The sequence below is a fragment of the Cyprinodon tularosa genome, unplaced genomic scaffold, assembly GCF_016077235.1.
Source record: "Cyprinodon tularosa strain WSP-4 unplaced genomic scaffold, ASM1607723v1 ctg277, whole genome shotgun sequence".
Classification (NCBI taxonomy): Eukaryota; Metazoa; Chordata; class Actinopteri; order Cyprinodontiformes; family Cyprinodontidae; genus Cyprinodon; species Cyprinodon tularosa.
In genome coordinates this window covers 337,820-353,916 of record NW_024038982.1, presented here as the reverse complement: position 1 = coordinate 353,916, position 16,097 = coordinate 337,820, and the positions used below count along the sequence as shown (strand labels likewise).

At 36.0% G+C, this 16,097-nt stretch overlaps 3 protein-coding genes across 6 annotated transcripts; all 3 read left to right on the top strand.

Moving 5' to 3' along the window:
* The first annotated feature begins 654 nt into the window (after positions 1-654).
* On the top strand, positions 655-3,441 carry tmem107l (transmembrane protein 107 like). 4 transcript variants are annotated; one of them, XM_038290226.1, is made up of 6 exons: positions 655-1,131; positions 2,168-2,235; positions 2,309-2,409; positions 2,777-2,873; positions 2,991-3,031; positions 3,154-3,441. In XM_038290226.1, exons 1-5 carry the CDS (start codon positions 1,045-1,047, stop codon positions 3,013-3,015), a joined length of 378 nt encoding a protein of 125 aa, XP_038146154.1. In that variant the 5' UTR covers positions 655-1,044; the 3' UTR covers positions 3,016-3,031; positions 3,154-3,441. The 4 variants fall into 4 exon arrangements, with proteins under 4 accessions (XP_038146154.1, XP_038146151.1, XP_038146152.1 ...); XM_038290225.1 differs by lacking the exon at positions 2,777-2,873 and having other exon boundaries at positions 669-763; positions 1,007-1,131; positions 2,935-3,031; XM_038290223.1 differs by lacking the exon at positions 2,777-2,873 and having other exon boundaries at positions 2,935-3,031.
* A 1,885-nt stretch (positions 3,442-5,326) lies between these two features.
* On the top strand, positions 5,327-8,586 carry krtcap2 (keratinocyte associated protein 2). The gene is made up of 5 exons (XM_038290167.1): positions 5,327-5,471; positions 7,484-7,638; positions 7,799-7,862; positions 8,043-8,109; positions 8,200-8,586. Exons 1-5 carry the CDS (start codon positions 5,468-5,470, stop codon positions 8,318-8,320), a joined length of 411 nt encoding a protein of 136 aa, XP_038146095.1. The 5' UTR covers positions 5,327-5,467; the 3' UTR covers positions 8,321-8,586.
* Positions 8,587-10,819: 2,233 nt separating this feature from the next.
* On the top strand, positions 10,820-12,005 carry LOC119786696 (protein S100-A1-like). The gene is made up of 3 exons (XM_038290174.1): positions 10,820-10,971; positions 11,511-11,665; positions 11,755-12,005. The coding sequence occupies exons 2-3, from the start codon at positions 11,528-11,530 to the stop codon at positions 11,914-11,916; spliced, it is 300 nt and encodes a 99-aa protein (XP_038146102.1). The 5' UTR covers positions 10,820-10,971; positions 11,511-11,527; the 3' UTR covers positions 11,917-12,005.
* Positions 12,006-16,097: the final 4,092 nt, after the last annotated feature.

The following is a 16,097-nucleotide window of genomic DNA, read 5'->3' as shown; positions in this document are numbered from 1 at the left end:
TCCAGTTTTTATCTTTCGAAGCGAATTTTCAGTTTATCTGGGAAGTGGAGTCTAAATAGTATAAATGCTGAAGAGTAATAAAAATAGCATCAGTAACCTATATATTTGGTTTTGTCTATTTCTAAGTGATGTTTTCATATTGTTTAATACGTAAATATGCCTGATCATTTGCATTTTTTACTGCTCAGTTTATTTTTTGTACAGGGCTCTACCTGTTAATCCATGACCCCAAGTGGGGCCATGATCCCAACTATGGGATATGGGCTAATCTCACCATCAAGTTTAATAAGCTGCACTGCCACCCTATTTAAGAAAAGTAAATAATAACTGGATGGATGGATGGATGGATGGATGGATCTATTTTTATATTAGAATTGAGCCTACCTTACCCTTATAAATTACAGTTGGACATAACAGAATTACATTTTTAAATGTCCACTTTCGAACAGTTTTGTTTGACAAAATAAGTCACACAAAATTTCGTAAAATAAATCCAAACATTGCCTTTTTTATTTCTTTAGTGAATAAATTACGTTGTATTGCATGTCGCGCTAACACCACTAGATGTCAGCATCGTGTAAACGATAAGAAAAAAAAAAAAAAAAAAAAACTAAATGGGCTTGTATGTCGCCGGAACCTTTAAATGAATATGTTGTGCGTCCGGTCATTAATAGCGATCGCACACATTCAGTGGTTGTTGTGGCAACCGCTTAGAGCGTCAGCGCGGCAAACAAACGAAAAATAAGTTCGATTATATTGTAAAATAGGTCTTTTTGAGATGTAAACATATTTATCAAATGTTTTTCAGAGAGACAATAGTTTTTGTCATGATTTATCTATATATTAAATAGTATCTTCATGCTAAGTTCGCCCCTTGTCAGTAATTTTAGCTCAGCTGTTCTAGCTGTTTAATGTAGCTTTGCGACGTTGCGCGGTATTCAATAACTAGTAGCTTTAGCTTTCGTTAACTAGCAACTGCTTATTTCTTTATATTCATCTATACTAGCTCTATACTTGGTCCAACGCGAGACAAACAGTGCTAATATGTCGGCTGTCAGCAGTCTTGTTCCTGCTCGGTTTCTCACCATCATAGCTCATCTTGTCATCGTTATCACCATCTTTTGGTCAAGGGTAAGTTCGATGATTACGATCTAAGGTTAATGCTTGTACAATAAAACTATGCAAGAAAAGTGCTAAAAAATGAATTATGAAGTATTATTATTATTGAGAATAGAAGTTCTAAAGATTCTAACGACATTATTTAATATAGGGTTATCTTTTTATTCTTTTTTTATTATTATTTTTATATATGTATTTTTTATATATTTATAAATAAATAAAAAATAAATAACAACAAATGATAATATAGGGTTGTCATGAAGTGTGTAGAATATCTATTTATTTTTTTTGTTCTTGTTTTTTTTTTTTTTTCGTTTTATTTTATTAGCTGATTTCTAAGTATATTTCAGATTTAAAAGAATGTTGTCTTCCCTAGCCATGATATAATGTCCACCTTCCTGATAGTGTGCTGGTTCCTCTTACTGCCAAAAAGGCCCTGATCACCCTGCTCCAGATTGAGCCATAGGCCCCTGTGGGTGTGCTGTGGTACAGACAGCATACTGGAAGCAGATTCTTTAATTAATTTAACCATAAACAGATTCCTTTGTAGATTGTTCTTCTTTGTAATGCAAGTCCATATGATGCTTGATTGAAATTCAGTCTTGGTAATTTATAGTCCAAGTCAACACCGAGCTCATCAAACTATTCATTAACCTTTACTGATTTGTGACAGAGCAGGTAATAGATTTATTTTTTTTATCTATCTATCTATCTATCTATCTATCTGTCTGTCTGTCTGTCTGTCTGTCTGTCTGTCTGTCTGTCTGTCTGTCTGTCTGTCTGTCTGTCTGTCTGTCTGTATATATATATATATATATATATATATATATATATATATATATATATTATATATATATATATATATATATATATATATATATATATATATATATATATAAACAAAATCCTTTTAATGTCCATTGTATACATGAACTACATATTGACCATCAGTCATTTAGAGATCAGAGAGACGTTATTGTTCCAATCATATCCAAATGTCCAGTATATTTGAGAAATGGGCATTTGATTTATAATGTTTTCATTACAGGAAAATAATGTGAAAGCTTGTTTACCTTTGGATTTTACCCAAGAGGAGTATGAAACTGAGGACAAAAAGTAGGTAACAGTTATACAGACATATTTAACAGCATTAAATACACACCCATCAATATTCTGATCTTTTTTTCAGGTTGTTGGTGGCACTGGGAGTCACCCTAGGTCTGTTTGCAATAGAGCTGGCTGGTTTCTTTTCAGGAGTGTCCATGTTCAACTCCAGCCAAAGTCTTCTTTGTATCCTTTACTCTGATGTGACTCTGTTTTATTTATCAACCATAAAATTTATACTTATCAGTATATCTATTTTTCAGAAGGTTTCTCCTGTCAGTTGCTCTTTCCTCTCAACCAACTCGATCTGCTGCAGCTAGTGACAATGTGAAAGTCTATAAACATCTGCAGTACAGCAAAAGTAATCAGCTTTATGAACTTGAAAACCAGGAATACTTTAGGACTGATGTTAAAATTTGTATTTGTAAAATAAAGTTAACTCTCTTTAGAATTACTAAGCACAGCAAATATAGATTAAAACTCTTTCCTTAAATCAGTCAGTTGAGATCCATAACTATCACGTTGCTTATATTTGGCACTTCACCTGCAATAGCCACAGGAGTCCATGCCAGTGCCTCAGTGGCTCTCCTTTTCTTTCTCTTTGAGCATTGGGAGTGTGACATCTACTGGTGGATCCTTGCATTCTGCAGGTTAGTGTTATAGTTCTGTTTGAAGAAGAGATTTTTTTCCCTGACGTATGTTTTCCTCAAGCATTGGCTGCCCATTGCAGCGCATCTGTGTCCTTGTCCTTCTTTGTGTTTGAAAAGTGGGAATGCTGGACATATTGGGTGATCTTTGCCTGCTGCAGGTTGGTGTGCCTTTAAGCTGGTGTGATGTAAATATTTCCTTTGGAGTAAAGGTTTGAATGTTCATAAGCCCTGTGATACTACAATGGTTTTAATCATATTGATGTCCTTGTCTTGTTTACAGTGTCCTACCAGCCTTCGTGGAGGTTCTTCTGTTCATAGCAGTTTTTGGACTGAAGAAGAAACCCTTATAAAAACGATGGGACATTAAAAAGTGTTGCTTTTGTTTTGTTTTTGACAGCATTAGTTCTGTTTTGAGTCAAGCTGGCAGAGGATATGTGACATATACAGTAATGGTCTGAAAATAATTATTTAGACTGAAGTATTAAAAATAGTTGCTTTTTTAAACCTTTGTATGTTACATAACCTGTTTTTGTATTTTTCTATTTTTAATTAAATTTAAAGTAATTATTTTCAGTGCACTTTCTTTTCAACTACATTAAATTATTATATGGAATCCATATAATATCTTAGGACTTAAAAGTCTGATGCATACAAGGGTGTAACTTTGTGATGAAAATTGGTGGGGTGGGGGCTGATGGACCTACAGTTACTAAACCTGAACGCTTTCATTAGGTTTTTGTATTTTCCATAAATGAGCTCAAACATATATTTATTGAATGCTTTCTTGCTGTTGAGAACACGAGAGAACCATAATACACAGATATTTATTTATAGATAGATAGAGAGATGCCTTTTAATGCATTACATATATAGGGCCCAAAGACATTAATGTATATTAAAAAAAAATAAATAACAGCTGATTCCGATGCCAAAATCGATAAATCATGCTTCCCTAGAAGTACATTTTCAATTCCATCCATCCAAAAAAATATGGACATGCTGCATTTTAAATATATCATTTTTTTTTTTTTTTTGTAAACTTTCTGGTAAACTTGGAGATATATTTTATTGCATGTTTCAGATCCCAGTAAATCTGTTTCACCTTTAAATCTGCAGCTCTCCCAACTTCTCTGTGAGCTCTATTTAAAAAAGATTTTTGAACCTATTTACTAATATAATAATGCCAGAAACAAATTTTCAAGATATGTATAAGATCTACAGTCTGATTCTGTTTGTACAATAAGAAAACATGGGTTAATTTCAACCTGTAACTGACTCAAAATACTCTGAACACAGCTGCACCCAACTCTGTTACCTTTGGCTAAAGTACATAAGCGGAGAGGGGAAAAAAGCTAAAATAATTGGTGGGGACATGTCCACACAGTCCTTCAGAAAGTTACGACTGTGGATGCATAATACACGATCTCTTGTAGGTCAAGAAATTACGTTCAACTTCTATACGCTTCCTTCTATCTTACAGTGGATAGTTGCAGGAAGTTTTCAGCCTCATCAACCTTCTTTTAACAACTATTATCTGTCTAGTGTGACATTAAGGCTAAGCAATAAAAACGGAGTAAAGTTTAGCCATAATAATCTGTTTGGCCAACATAAAATCGTTGAGATGTTGCAGTTATGATCGAGTAATAATAAGCTTACAATGGGTAGAGGAGGTTAGACCAGACAGGATGGTGGCGTGGACAGAATCCAAAGCAGTTTTAGAAAGTATTCAGGGAGAAGGAAATTATAGAAAAGATATAGTTTTAGAAATCCAGCACAGTCTATTTAGATTATATAGGGGTGGCATTGATATTTGATTATTTTGGGTTCCAGCACATGAAGGTGTAAAAGGCAATGAAAAGGCAGATATATTAGCAAAAAGAGCTTTACAGGAAACAATAACAATTACAATTCCTTTTGGGAAAAAGGAAAGGGTAATGTAAATCACTTATTAAGAGTAAAGAAATAGAAAAATGGTAAAAGAGATGAAACCAAGATAAGAAAGGAAGATGATTACATAAGGTACAAAAATCAGTATTAAATAGAATTATTAATGAGAGAAACACAAGGGAAGAAGTAATAATAATCAGATTAAGAGTGGGTCATACCTATTTAAATGACAATTTATATTGAACAGGGAGAAAGAATAGAGATAAATGTGAAGGGTGTGGAAAGAAAGAACGTAGAACATGTATTGATGAACTGTAAAACTTATGAACATGAAAGGGATAAATTGAGAAGGATGGTTGAAAGGAATGGAGTCTTAAAGGAATATCGGGAAATTAAGGAAATATGAAGGATATTCACAGATTAAGGAACGAATTATTTATTTATCTACAGAATAAAAAATGTAAAAATAGAATTTTTTGATGTAATGTTGCTACGCACTCATGTACAGTAGGTGGCGGTATGAACCTTAAAGTTGCTTGCGATCCGCCATAAAAACGGCCGAAGAAGTTATGGTTTGGCTCCGCCCATCGGTCCCTCAGATTTTTTCATTCCGGGTCATTTTTGGTTCCGGCTAAATTATCTGGCTTTGCGAGGGCACTTCAAATTACTCCTCTTTCAGCATAAAAGTTTATAATAAGCTTCAAATCATGGGTATGTATTTTTGAGTCTTATCTGCAAAGCGGTTTCATACATGTGTTAGATTATTAGGTTTTCTTAGAATATATGGTCCCACTGTAAAGGTAGCCAATGCTTTTATTGAGCTAACGTGAGTAGCTATTGTAAAAGCGGAAATGATTCATTTGATTAAATTAAAGTATGCTTTTGTAGAAGAAATAGAGTATATTTGCTGTGTGAACTGTCACTATACACAGAGTTGTTAAAATGATCGAGTTTGCTGCTGATGTTCATGATTTGGTTTAAACGTCGGAAACCTCTATGTGAGAACAGTGACGTGGCCTAAAGAAGAGCTTTCAAATTAAAATTAAACTTTGGTTTTTCGGGCGATACACTGATAAAATATCCATCCCCGTCTTCCCTTATTAGTAATCCATTAGTAAATATTGCTATTTGAAAATGGATTTTATAATAATATTTCGAAATGGAGATATAAAACACAGATCATAAATCTGGTTCTAAATACCTTTCCTAATCACACATTTAAAAAGGTAATTCCTTATTCCTTTTTGATTTTTCACCTTGCATTTTTAAATACTTTTTGCACGTATTCATTTATTTTTCTTATTTTACTAACCTTGTGAACCAAGTGTGTCAGGCTTTTTTTGTTTTGTGGGAGAATTTATATATATATAGCATCCCGATCCACACTCCATTCCAGTAGATGGCGGTAATATACATCATTAAGTTGCTGCCAACCGCCATTGAAGAAGAAGAAACGTGTCAGGCTACATCTGCTTATGATTGGTTTTCATGGAAAATGTAAATGGAGGGGCTGCAGTAAAAAGAAAATGCTACTGCAAATAGGATTTGATAATACAAGAGTAAAAACGTAAAATGTCGACATATTATAGAATTTACACATTTTAAATTTCAAGTCAATTTAAAATATTTAATTTGAAAACACTTTTCGAATTGGACTTTTAATTGTATGACTTCAATGTTATATTTCAAATTGCTGTTTTTGACTCTCTTGGTCCTCCACAATCCTTTGACATATAAAAGAAAAGCCGTCAACCCAAAAAATAACCACACCCACTATCAATCATGGTGCTTGGAACCCATCTTTCAGGGATGTTTTTCAGCATTCTATCACAATAAATGGTCCAACAGAAAAAGAGCAATGCCTTGGCGCCGGTGGATATTTCAGGACAGCAACGAACCAAAACGTGTAGCAAAATTGGTTGAGAGGTGACAGAAAACATTGAGGGTTTTTCAGCATCCAAGCAAGAGTAGTGACTTGAATTCAATTTAGAATGTGTGAAGGGAACCAAAGATCAGGGTGATGGCATGGAGACCTTCTGCTCTAAAAGAGTTGGAGCTCCAAGAGAAACAACCAGGAAAAACTAGTACAGATGTGCAAAAAGCTGGGCAGCAGCTTTTCTATTTTTTATTTTTCTTTTTTCTATTAATCTTTGAAAGGTGTATGAGCGTTTTTGGACAGACCAATTTTGGTTCAAATGTAAATAAAAACCAAGAAATATGTATTTCTAAGTAAAACATCTTTTATATCATTTAATCATCATCTAGGAGACACCTGTCATATAAACTCAAACAAATTCTGGCTTGTTAATATAAGTTACTCAAAGTTGAACTGACTGTATAGTTGGAAATGTATGTGATGTTTTAGCTATTTTAGCATCACAGCACCAGCTCATATTGGTTTATTAAATAATGCTGTTAAATGGAGTAGGTTTGATAACTAGTTAACATAACTCAACTAACTATAGTTGTCTAATGATATTTGGTCATTTGTATATAGGTCAAGTGAAACAAATACAAATCTGGCCCGAGATGCCAGCTATAAGCTGGAAACTGGAAGCTTTCTGTAAAATTCACCAAAGACTCTTAAGTGGAAGGTGCTGCAGTCAACAGCTGTTTTTCTGCCGACAGAGAAAAGCAATAACCTCTGCTCCTCCAACATTTTTTCTTTAAACTCAATGATTATGAGTTCTATTCTTTCCTAATCTGTTTCCTTTCCTTTAAAGCGGTGAACACAGGCACTTCTCTGGTGCTTTCCAGTCTGCTTTCATTGCTGGTTTTTGCGGGGATGCAGATGTTCAGCAAACAGCTGGGATCCACAGAGTGGCTCACCATCCTCGGAGGGTTCCTGGGCTCGGTTCTTTTTATCTGCTCCCTCACTGTATCCTTTGGATGAAACAAAGTATGAAAGAGTTTCACCCAAGTTTAAATTACGTGGAAATTATTTTGGAAACTTCTGGTTGTCATAAAATTGATGTGCTTGTCAGGGTCATATAAGTGCACCAATTATGTGAAGTTTTGCGCCTTAACTTCCTTTCTAGGCATTCAACAATCTAGAAAACCTGATGTTTGGAAAAGGATTTCAGGCCAAGATCTTTCCTGAGAGTAAGTGATGACAGAGTTAAAATGTCATGTTTTCCCTTTCAGCTGGATTTATATTTCAATTATTTAAATAAATTTAAATTGTGATTTTTTTTTTTTTCACTATCTTCGCATGCATAATTACGTATAAAAGAGGGTTTATGTGATGATTACATTAAACATACTCTTTGCTTTTGCTTTCAGTCCTGCTGTGCCTGTTTCTCTCCCTGTTTGCCTCTGGTCTGGTGCATCGTGTCTGTGTCACCACCTGGTAAGTGGCTCTTCTGCACAACAGTGCGTCTTCATATTACCTTTTTTGTTTTTTACTAATTGCCTCCTAATACTTTGTTTCTCCTCTCAGCCTGATCTTCTCCCTGTTTGCCTTGTATTACATCAACAAGATATCTGCCGCCCTCTACCAAGCAGCTGTTCCGGTTGTAACACCTGCCAAGGCTACCAGCAAAGGCAAAAGAAAGAACTGATCAACCTAAAGAAAGTTCCCAGTAAAACAGTCAAAACTCCATTGGTGCAAGTTTTCAAACAAAATGAATAAATACTAAAGGTCAAAGGAAAGGCCTTATAATAAATCTTCAAACAGATCCCTACATTCCATTCATCTCGGTTTTCCAAGCACTGGTGGCTGAAAAGAGATTCTTACATCCTGTCACATTTTCTCTTCATTTAGCAGCACATAAAGCTGCTTTTTTCTCTCATATTTTGTAATTAAACATTGTGAAAAACTTCCAAAGTGTTGACTTTCTCTCTGAGCATTTCTAGTATTTGGGTAGAGTTTGGGTTGGGCGTTCAGGAGGCTCAGCAGGTCAATGTGCAAACTTTAGTACATGTAAGACTCCCTCTCTGCAGGCATCTTCTGCCTCTACCAATGGTAGATAAAGGCCACATGCCTCAGAAATGTTTGAACAAGACTATTCAGTTAGGAATGTGTTAGTCTAGCAAGGAGGGATTTGAAGGAATGTGTTGGTTATTTTCCTCATAGCAAAATGAAAGTCTTGCATGTAAGTTAATAAGTGAAATATCTATTTATTAAACATGAAACATATTTTGATTATTTGGTTTTGATGATTGCAGTGAATAGAAAAGCCAATATTCCTTTTAAAAGTGTATAAAATTGTATAAATATTAGTATTTACAAATATGAAAAAGATTTGTAAATCCAAATACAGTATGAGTTTGAGTGCCGAAGGAATGGACTGCTGCTGGAGCTTTGAAATGCTATCATACATTGACATTTGTTGGAAATGAGCTTCAGCTGTTGTATAATTAAAGCCATTCTTGAACTTTATAAGGTGTCAAAAGTGCTTAACCTAGGTTAACAAGATATAGATTGTACTTTTGCTTTAATTTTAAACATTGGGACATTGATTTTCTATATGTGGGTTGCAGGGTTAATAAAATAAACAGAAATAAATGATTGCAATTCCTCAGTAATGAATTTATTATCTCCAGGTTTTAGCAAGGGACAAAGGTTAAGCTCAACTGGGTCTTTCAAATGTCAATGCTGCTATTCATTCTATCAGATTGGGTAAAGAAATTACATATTTTGCTTTTGGTCATTAAAGTCAATGTTTTAGAGTGACCTTTAACAAAACCATGCTTCCGTTTCCATAATTATCCTTTGGGCAGAATGAAAAGGTTTGTATGAAGTGGGCTAAAGTTCCATCAGCAGAAATATGCTAGAATTCCAGCAAACAGTTTGGAGAAGCTTGTGGAGAGAAACACATAATTGATTCTATGAGATTCTGAAGAAACGTGAACTTTTTAATTTCAGAAAAGCTAAAAAACAATATGTCTCGGCAGTTACAAAAAATATATATAGATAGTATTACTAAGTCAAATGATCCTAAGTGACCCACAACCCTGAAAGAGTAAGCAGGAGAAGGTGGATGGATGGATGTCTTAGGATGTAGCTTTAGAAACCTAAAGCTACATTCGAAGACATCCATCCCTTGAATATGGAAGTGAGGTCCCCCTGATAGCGGCTGTGCCTCGGAACTTCCCTTCAGGTTCTTTTCATGGGAGCAAGTTATTTACTACTCAGCACTGTGTCCAGATTGACCCATTTTACTGTCAAGGAATCACTTCCGATGATGATGATGCCACCACTGTCTTTCACAGTGTAGTGACCGTGTGTTCAAGCTGGTGTGCACTGTTGGTTTTCTTCTATACATATTTTTGTTTGTTAGCCATATAATTGATTTTTATCACCTTGCTGAACACGTCAGGTCTTTCTTTAACATGCTTGTTGTTTACAGGAGCTCCATTTTCCATCTTATCACCTAAAGTGGCATAAAAGCCCCAACCTGGAGCACATTAAGGAAAATACTCAAAACGTGTTTGTGTTGTCTTTGTTAACTATCTGCAACCTGAAATTTGTTTGTGAAATAGGCATGCTACGATGGAGCATTGGTTAGCGAGCACGACCCATGTACAGAGGCCGTAGTCCACGATGTGGCCAACCCGTGTTCAAAACCGATTTGTGATCCTTTGCCGCTTGTGTCTCCCCCATCTCTCTCAAACCCACTTTCCTGTCAGTCCACTGTACAAAAAACAAGCCACAAGTGCTGTAAAAACCTAAAAAAAAGAACTAAGAAAAAAAATGTAGGATTGTTCCACAGTTTTTTATATAATCTACCACCATAAAGTGTGAAAAAGCAAAGAAATTCCACACTTTTCAAATTTTTCTTGGCAAAAAATAAAAATAAAATGGAGCTTACTTGAACTCCTTTTAAACCTAAAAACAAAGAGGATTATGATCTAAAATCATTTACCTCAAAAAGGTGTGTATATTTTTCTGTAGGTTATCATGTTTTATTTCACCTTGAGAAATGATGATGAGGCTGTTTTAAAGAGACACCGTCCCTTATTTTCTTTATGAAAACAGATTTAGTTAAACAGTTGTATTATGGACTTTGTTTTTCTGCTGTTACATTTGGGTGGAAAAACTTGAACAGGGATGGTACTTCCTAAAATTTTTCCACTCCCTGCCTCCCGTATCCCCTCCAACTCCCTCCTCATCATGTTGGGTGTTTCCTGGATGACTGTAAATCCTTGTTTAAACTATCAGTAACCTCAAACACTCTGCACTGCAACGTGTCTGCTCCATCCTGCTCTGGTAAGGTTCTAATAATTATTTCCACACATAAAGGTCTGGATCACTGTCTTTTTTCCTGGTTTTAGTCTCTTTTGGTACATCCCTTAGGGTGTTCAGTATCTAGTACCTGCTCTCAAAAAATCAGCATTCTCAGGTTTTGATCTTTCTTCTATGATTAAGATCTGTTTTTATTGTTTCTTTTGAAAGAATGTGAAATAATGAAAGAGGAAGAAAAGTTTAAAGAACGGTAACAAAGTTGAAGTTTTTCTTTTTGGCCAGAAATTATGTCGGCCCTAAAGAATTTGCTTTCAGTGCCAGTGGAACCAACACCCACATCCTCACTGAAGCATTTGTTGGTTTAAGAGAAAACACTAGATCCTGCTGAGCGATTACAACCTCCCTTTTAATTCAGAATGTAGTTTTAAAGACATGCTATGTTAGGTTTAAAGTTACTCCAGCGGGTTTAATTCATTTTCTTTCCAGCTGGATTTTCACTCTCATATAAGTTCAGAAAACTGAAATTCCACCCACCCCTCCCCCTTTTTCCCCCCTCCTTTCAGATCTCTGTGCTGCAGCCATGACTGAGTTGGAGAAATCCATGGAGTCTATGATTACGGTGTTCCACCATTACGCCAAGGAAGGAGGCAATAAGACCACCCTGAGTAAGAAGGAACTTAAGAAACTTATGGAGGCCGAGTTGCCCAACTTCCTAAAGGTAAGGATCTTTTGTCTCCCATCACTCAGCCCTGTCATCATGAATCAGTGGCTGCATGTCGTTTCTTGCTCCTCTCCTGTTTTTTTCAGACCCAGAAAAACCCTGACACTGTGGAACGCATCATTAAAGACTTAGACCAGAACAAGGACGATGAGCTGGACTTTGAAGAATTTGTTCCTTTCGTCGCTGGACTGACAATCGCCTGTGAAAAGCATTATGCTTTGTACCACGACAAGAAGGGCAAGAAGTGAAGAGCTCACCAACAGACCAATGACTTGTTTAAGACTACCGATATTTTTACTGGTTTGAATGAAATATTAAAAATAACATTTGACAATAATACCTGCTTTCTTGATTGTTCTATTTACGTTTGCAACTCTAACTGCATCTTTCTGTCGTTTCGAGCTTGAACACATGCTGATCTTTTAGGGTGGATAAGTTCTTCCAGTACAGGAAAATACTTTCAGATGAACCTGGAACTTTGACAAGTTCCCATCTGATTCACATCATAGCCATAAATCCTTTTTATATTGGCAGCTAAGGCAGCTCTTTATTAAGCTGCAGAAATGTACTTTCCCGAAGGCTCAAAAAGATTAACTTCCAGTTTGCCAATAAAAACCATCCATGGTCCAGTTTTTACAGGGAACAAAGCAGCAAATTAATATTTTCTTTGTGTTGCATCAGAATTTAGAACATAGCTCCAAATAGGTGTAATAATAAATCACTAAATTGAGGATAGTCAAGAAACAGTAATAAGAGGACAAGCAGTAAAATGTAGAGCATAAAGGAGAGGGTTATTAGTTTATCTTGAAAGTGGAAAGTAGCTGTGGTTTAGTGCTTTGTGTTTGTTTTCTCCTGCTAAAGCCACAGCTGATTGCTGTAGATTGCTGGTGAGGTAAAAAGGTTTTGCTGAAGTTTTTTTTAATTTTTTTTCTGCTAAATGAGATTTTTAATTTTAGCTATTAACATATGCAGACTTGATAAAAGGATTGGTGCATAACGTAGATACTTTTTACACAAAAAAAAAACATTTTTGTAAAATGTGTTACAGCAACATTATTTTTGGATTGACTCAATAGAAATAAACACTTAGACAAACTTTATTGTCATTTTGTATGAACAGGGTGTATATAAAATTAAATTCTGTTGCATACAGTTCACAACAATGAAATGAACAGTTTAGAACAGTGAAATGAACATTACCACTTATAAAGTGTAGCAGTGATCAATATGTAAACAGTGTAGGAGAAAAGAAACCAGTTTAAAAATAATGGTGCAAAAGGCATTAATATGGAAAGATTCGGTGCAATGCAAAATAAATATGCTGTAAAATGCAGTAGAACATTTGTGAGTTGTTTCCTATTTAGAAGGATTATAAATGTTCAGCATGTTGGGAGTGCAAAATAATGTTGCAAATGTAATGCAGAGTCCAGTTTAGAGTTTAATGGTTCAACAGTCTGATGTTAGAGTGGAAAAAGCTGTTGCAGAAACTGTTGGACCTGCAGCGGATGCTGTGAAGCCTCTTCCCTGAGGACAGTCCATGCTGGGGGTGTGAGGGGTCGCTGTTACAGGCTCGGGACAGGCAGCACTGGGATGACGTGTGCTTAATGGAGGGAAGAGGAGCCCCGATGATCCTCTCTGTTGTCCTCATCACTCTAAATAGGTTTAATAAACTCTGACGCCTAATCAAAACTATAAAATGATTAGAACAAACTTTCACTCAGATGTTAAATGTTATGTATGTGGAATCATTGTCAACAGTGGTTTCTATAATGAGTAAATCTCAAATATTTAGCTTTTAAGTACTAGAATGCTTCTGGACATATAAAACCTTATTACAAACAGTTTGGGACATTTGCATTTTTAATGTCTTAAAAACAGGAAACAAAACAGAAAAAAAAAATGTCATTAATCTGAATTGTGTGTTTGTTTAAAGAATCCTGTTTCATCATATATTATTTTTTTTTGCAAAGAGGCCATTGCTTTGGACAAATTTACAAAAAGCTCTCGTAAAGTTAGGATACCATGTGGAGTTTCTGCATGTTTCTCAACAATTCTATCTACAGGCTTCTTTGCATTCAAGAAGTTAACAACATAATTTGCATTTCTAACACATTGTATTTTTTAATTTTTTTTTACAGAGTACTCCATTTTTTTTTATGGTGCTTAAAAGTATAAAATTGAAAAAAGATATATCATTGAGCACATGGTTTGGCAAATTCCCCTCAATCTCCAACTTCCAACATGACGAAGTTCATAGATGGTAGTAACTATTATGGTTACTCTTGAGTTAAATTTTTGGGGTGTTTCATTTGGAGATCCAGTGAAGATACAGTAAACGCGATAGGCTAATCTATACTTTCCTGGAAGTACCTTATCCTGTTCTGACATCTATACATTACCTATTGTAAGTATTGGCTTCATAAGTTTTACGTTGCACAAAGGTTTTCCTCAGCTGTTTCTTCTTTTTGAATTTGTTGTTGTGTAATTGTTTAACTGCTTTTGTTCAAAAAAAAAAAAAAATTAAAAACAATCTATTGGACTTTATTTCCAAATTTTTAGACATTTTGCTTCCCATCCAGGAAGCCTTTTCAATTCAAAATGTCAGGAATAGCATTTGAGGTTTTATACAATAGCTCAACAAAGCCTTGTTTTTTTTTTTTGTTTGTTTGTTTTTTTTTAAACATGCAAATTAAAAAAGACAAAGGGCTTCGTCCCTTTGGGATGGGGGTCATTAGGCTTCTTTTGTTAGCCTGCAATGCCCCATACCTGTTCAACCAAGCTAAACATCTTCAAACTTGGAAACAAAGTCCAGTAGATTGTCTTCAATATTCTTATTTTGGAATGACTATGACCTGGATGACCGAGAATCTTCACCAGCTAACTGCTTTTGTTTTTTCATTCTTTAAAATACCAGACTTTGCACAGTAGTTTAAACATTGTCTGTCTGATATTTTTACTTTATTTTTTCTGTGGCTCTGCTGACCTTTGATTTTTAAAGTGGACTGACAGAAAATGGGGTGAAGAAGGAGGAGAAAGACAAGCAGCACAGGACTTCAGGCTGGGACTCAAAGTTACGTGTAGTGTATCAGGAACTGCCGTAATGATGCGCCATTGTTGAGTTCATGGCACTATCATTTTAAAATACTAAATCAAATGTAACCAATACTCTCTCAGTACTTCAGTAGCCTTTTTTTTTTTTTAAACAAGTACATGATTGGGTATCTCTGGTGAAGTCGGTAGAGGTCATTGCCAGGATTCAGATCTGAATGATAGGTAAACAAAACAAAGCACAAAGATGTTGTAAAATGTTCTTGAAGTATGTACACATCTCTTTTTATAGCTTTGTGGGAAGTATCCATCTCTGGTAATGCCAGCATTGGTGTACCCTATACCATAATTCGAGAACCATGAACTCAAAGCATCATAGAGGGATATAAAGCTATTATTTCACAGTGCAGGCAAAAAGGAGGCAATCAAAGCACATGTAGTGGAAAACATCTTTTACATTTTCAGTTTTATTCATTTGCTAAATGAATAAATCTTATATTTTGATATGTTAAAATTATGGCAAATACATGGTGTCTCATAATTTAGCCAAAACAGCAACCTAACTTTGAATAGGCTCCAACCACTAAGAAATAATCACTATTCTGCTTTATAATAGCTTTTATGTAATGATCTTGGTGCTGATGACTGGCTTGATTGTTCATTCCATTCACCTGCCTTGTTCCACCCAGTTTGTAATTTTTGCTTTTCTGTTTCGCCTGCTCCAGTCTCTATTCAACCTGCCTGCTTCTAGTCATCAATGTGCCAGATTATTCGAGCCATTGGTGAGTCTTCTAGCGAGTCATCGTGTTTCCTGATTTTCTGATCCTGACCCGTTCTGGACCTCCGAGTCTGCCTGTTCCTGTTCTGATCTATTTGCCTGACCTGTCTTCGGACTCCCGAATGATTCTGCCTGTTGACGATCCTGAAACTGCTTCCTGAAACCGTCCTGGGTTTCCCTTCTGTACCTCCTCGGATCTCTGATCTTCAGGCCTGCCTGCCTGCCTGCCTGCCTGCCTGCCTGCCTGCCTGCCTGCCTGCCTTCCTTCCTTCCTTCCTTCCTTCCTTCCTTCCTTCCTTCCTTCCTTCCTTCCTTCCTTCCTTCCTTCCTTCCTTCCTTCCTTCCTTCCTTCCTTCCTTCCTTCCTTCCTTCCTGCCTGCCTGCCTGCCTGCCTGCCTGCCTGCCTGCCTAGCTGCCTGCCTGCCTGCCTGCCTGCCTTCCTTCCTTCCTTCCTTCCTTCCTTCCTTCCTTCCTTCCTTCCTTCCTTCCTTCCTTCCTTCCTTCCTTCCTTCCTTCCTTCCATCCATCCATCCATCCATCCATCCATTGAAAAAGCTTCCTGGAAGCGAAACGTCTTTAAACTTGGAAACCAATTGCAGTGGA

Excerpts from the sequence above, each read along its gene's own strand:
- tmem107l (XM_038290223.1), top strand. The coding sequence starts at position 1,045 with ATGTCGGCTGTCAGCAGTCTTGTTCCTGCTCGGTTTCTCACCATCATA. Across the intron at positions 1,132-2,167 it reads TCACCATCTTTTGGTCAAGG|GAAAATAATGTGAAAGCTTG; the intron begins GTAAGTTCGATG and ends TTTTCATTACAG. Across the intron at positions 2,236-2,308 it reads TATGAAACTGAGGACAAAAA|GTTGTTGGTGGCACTGGGAG; the intron begins GTAGGTAACAGT and ends TCTTTTTTTCAG.
- krtcap2 (XM_038290167.1), top strand. Across the intron at positions 7,639-7,798 it reads TTTTTATCTGCTCCCTCACT|GCATTCAACAATCTAGAAAA; the intron begins GTATCCTTTGGA and ends CTTCCTTTCTAG. Across the intron at positions 8,110-8,199 it reads CGTGTCTGTGTCACCACCTG|CCTGATCTTCTCCCTGTTTG; the intron begins GTAAGTGGCTCT and ends TTCTCCTCTCAG.
- LOC119786696 (XM_038290174.1), top strand. The coding sequence starts at position 11,528 with ATGACTGAGTTGGAGAAATCCATGGAGTCTATGATTACGGTGTTCCAC. Across the intron at positions 11,666-11,754 it reads AGTTGCCCAACTTCCTAAAG|ACCCAGAAAAACCCTGACAC; the intron begins GTAAGGATCTTT and ends TGTTTTTTTCAG.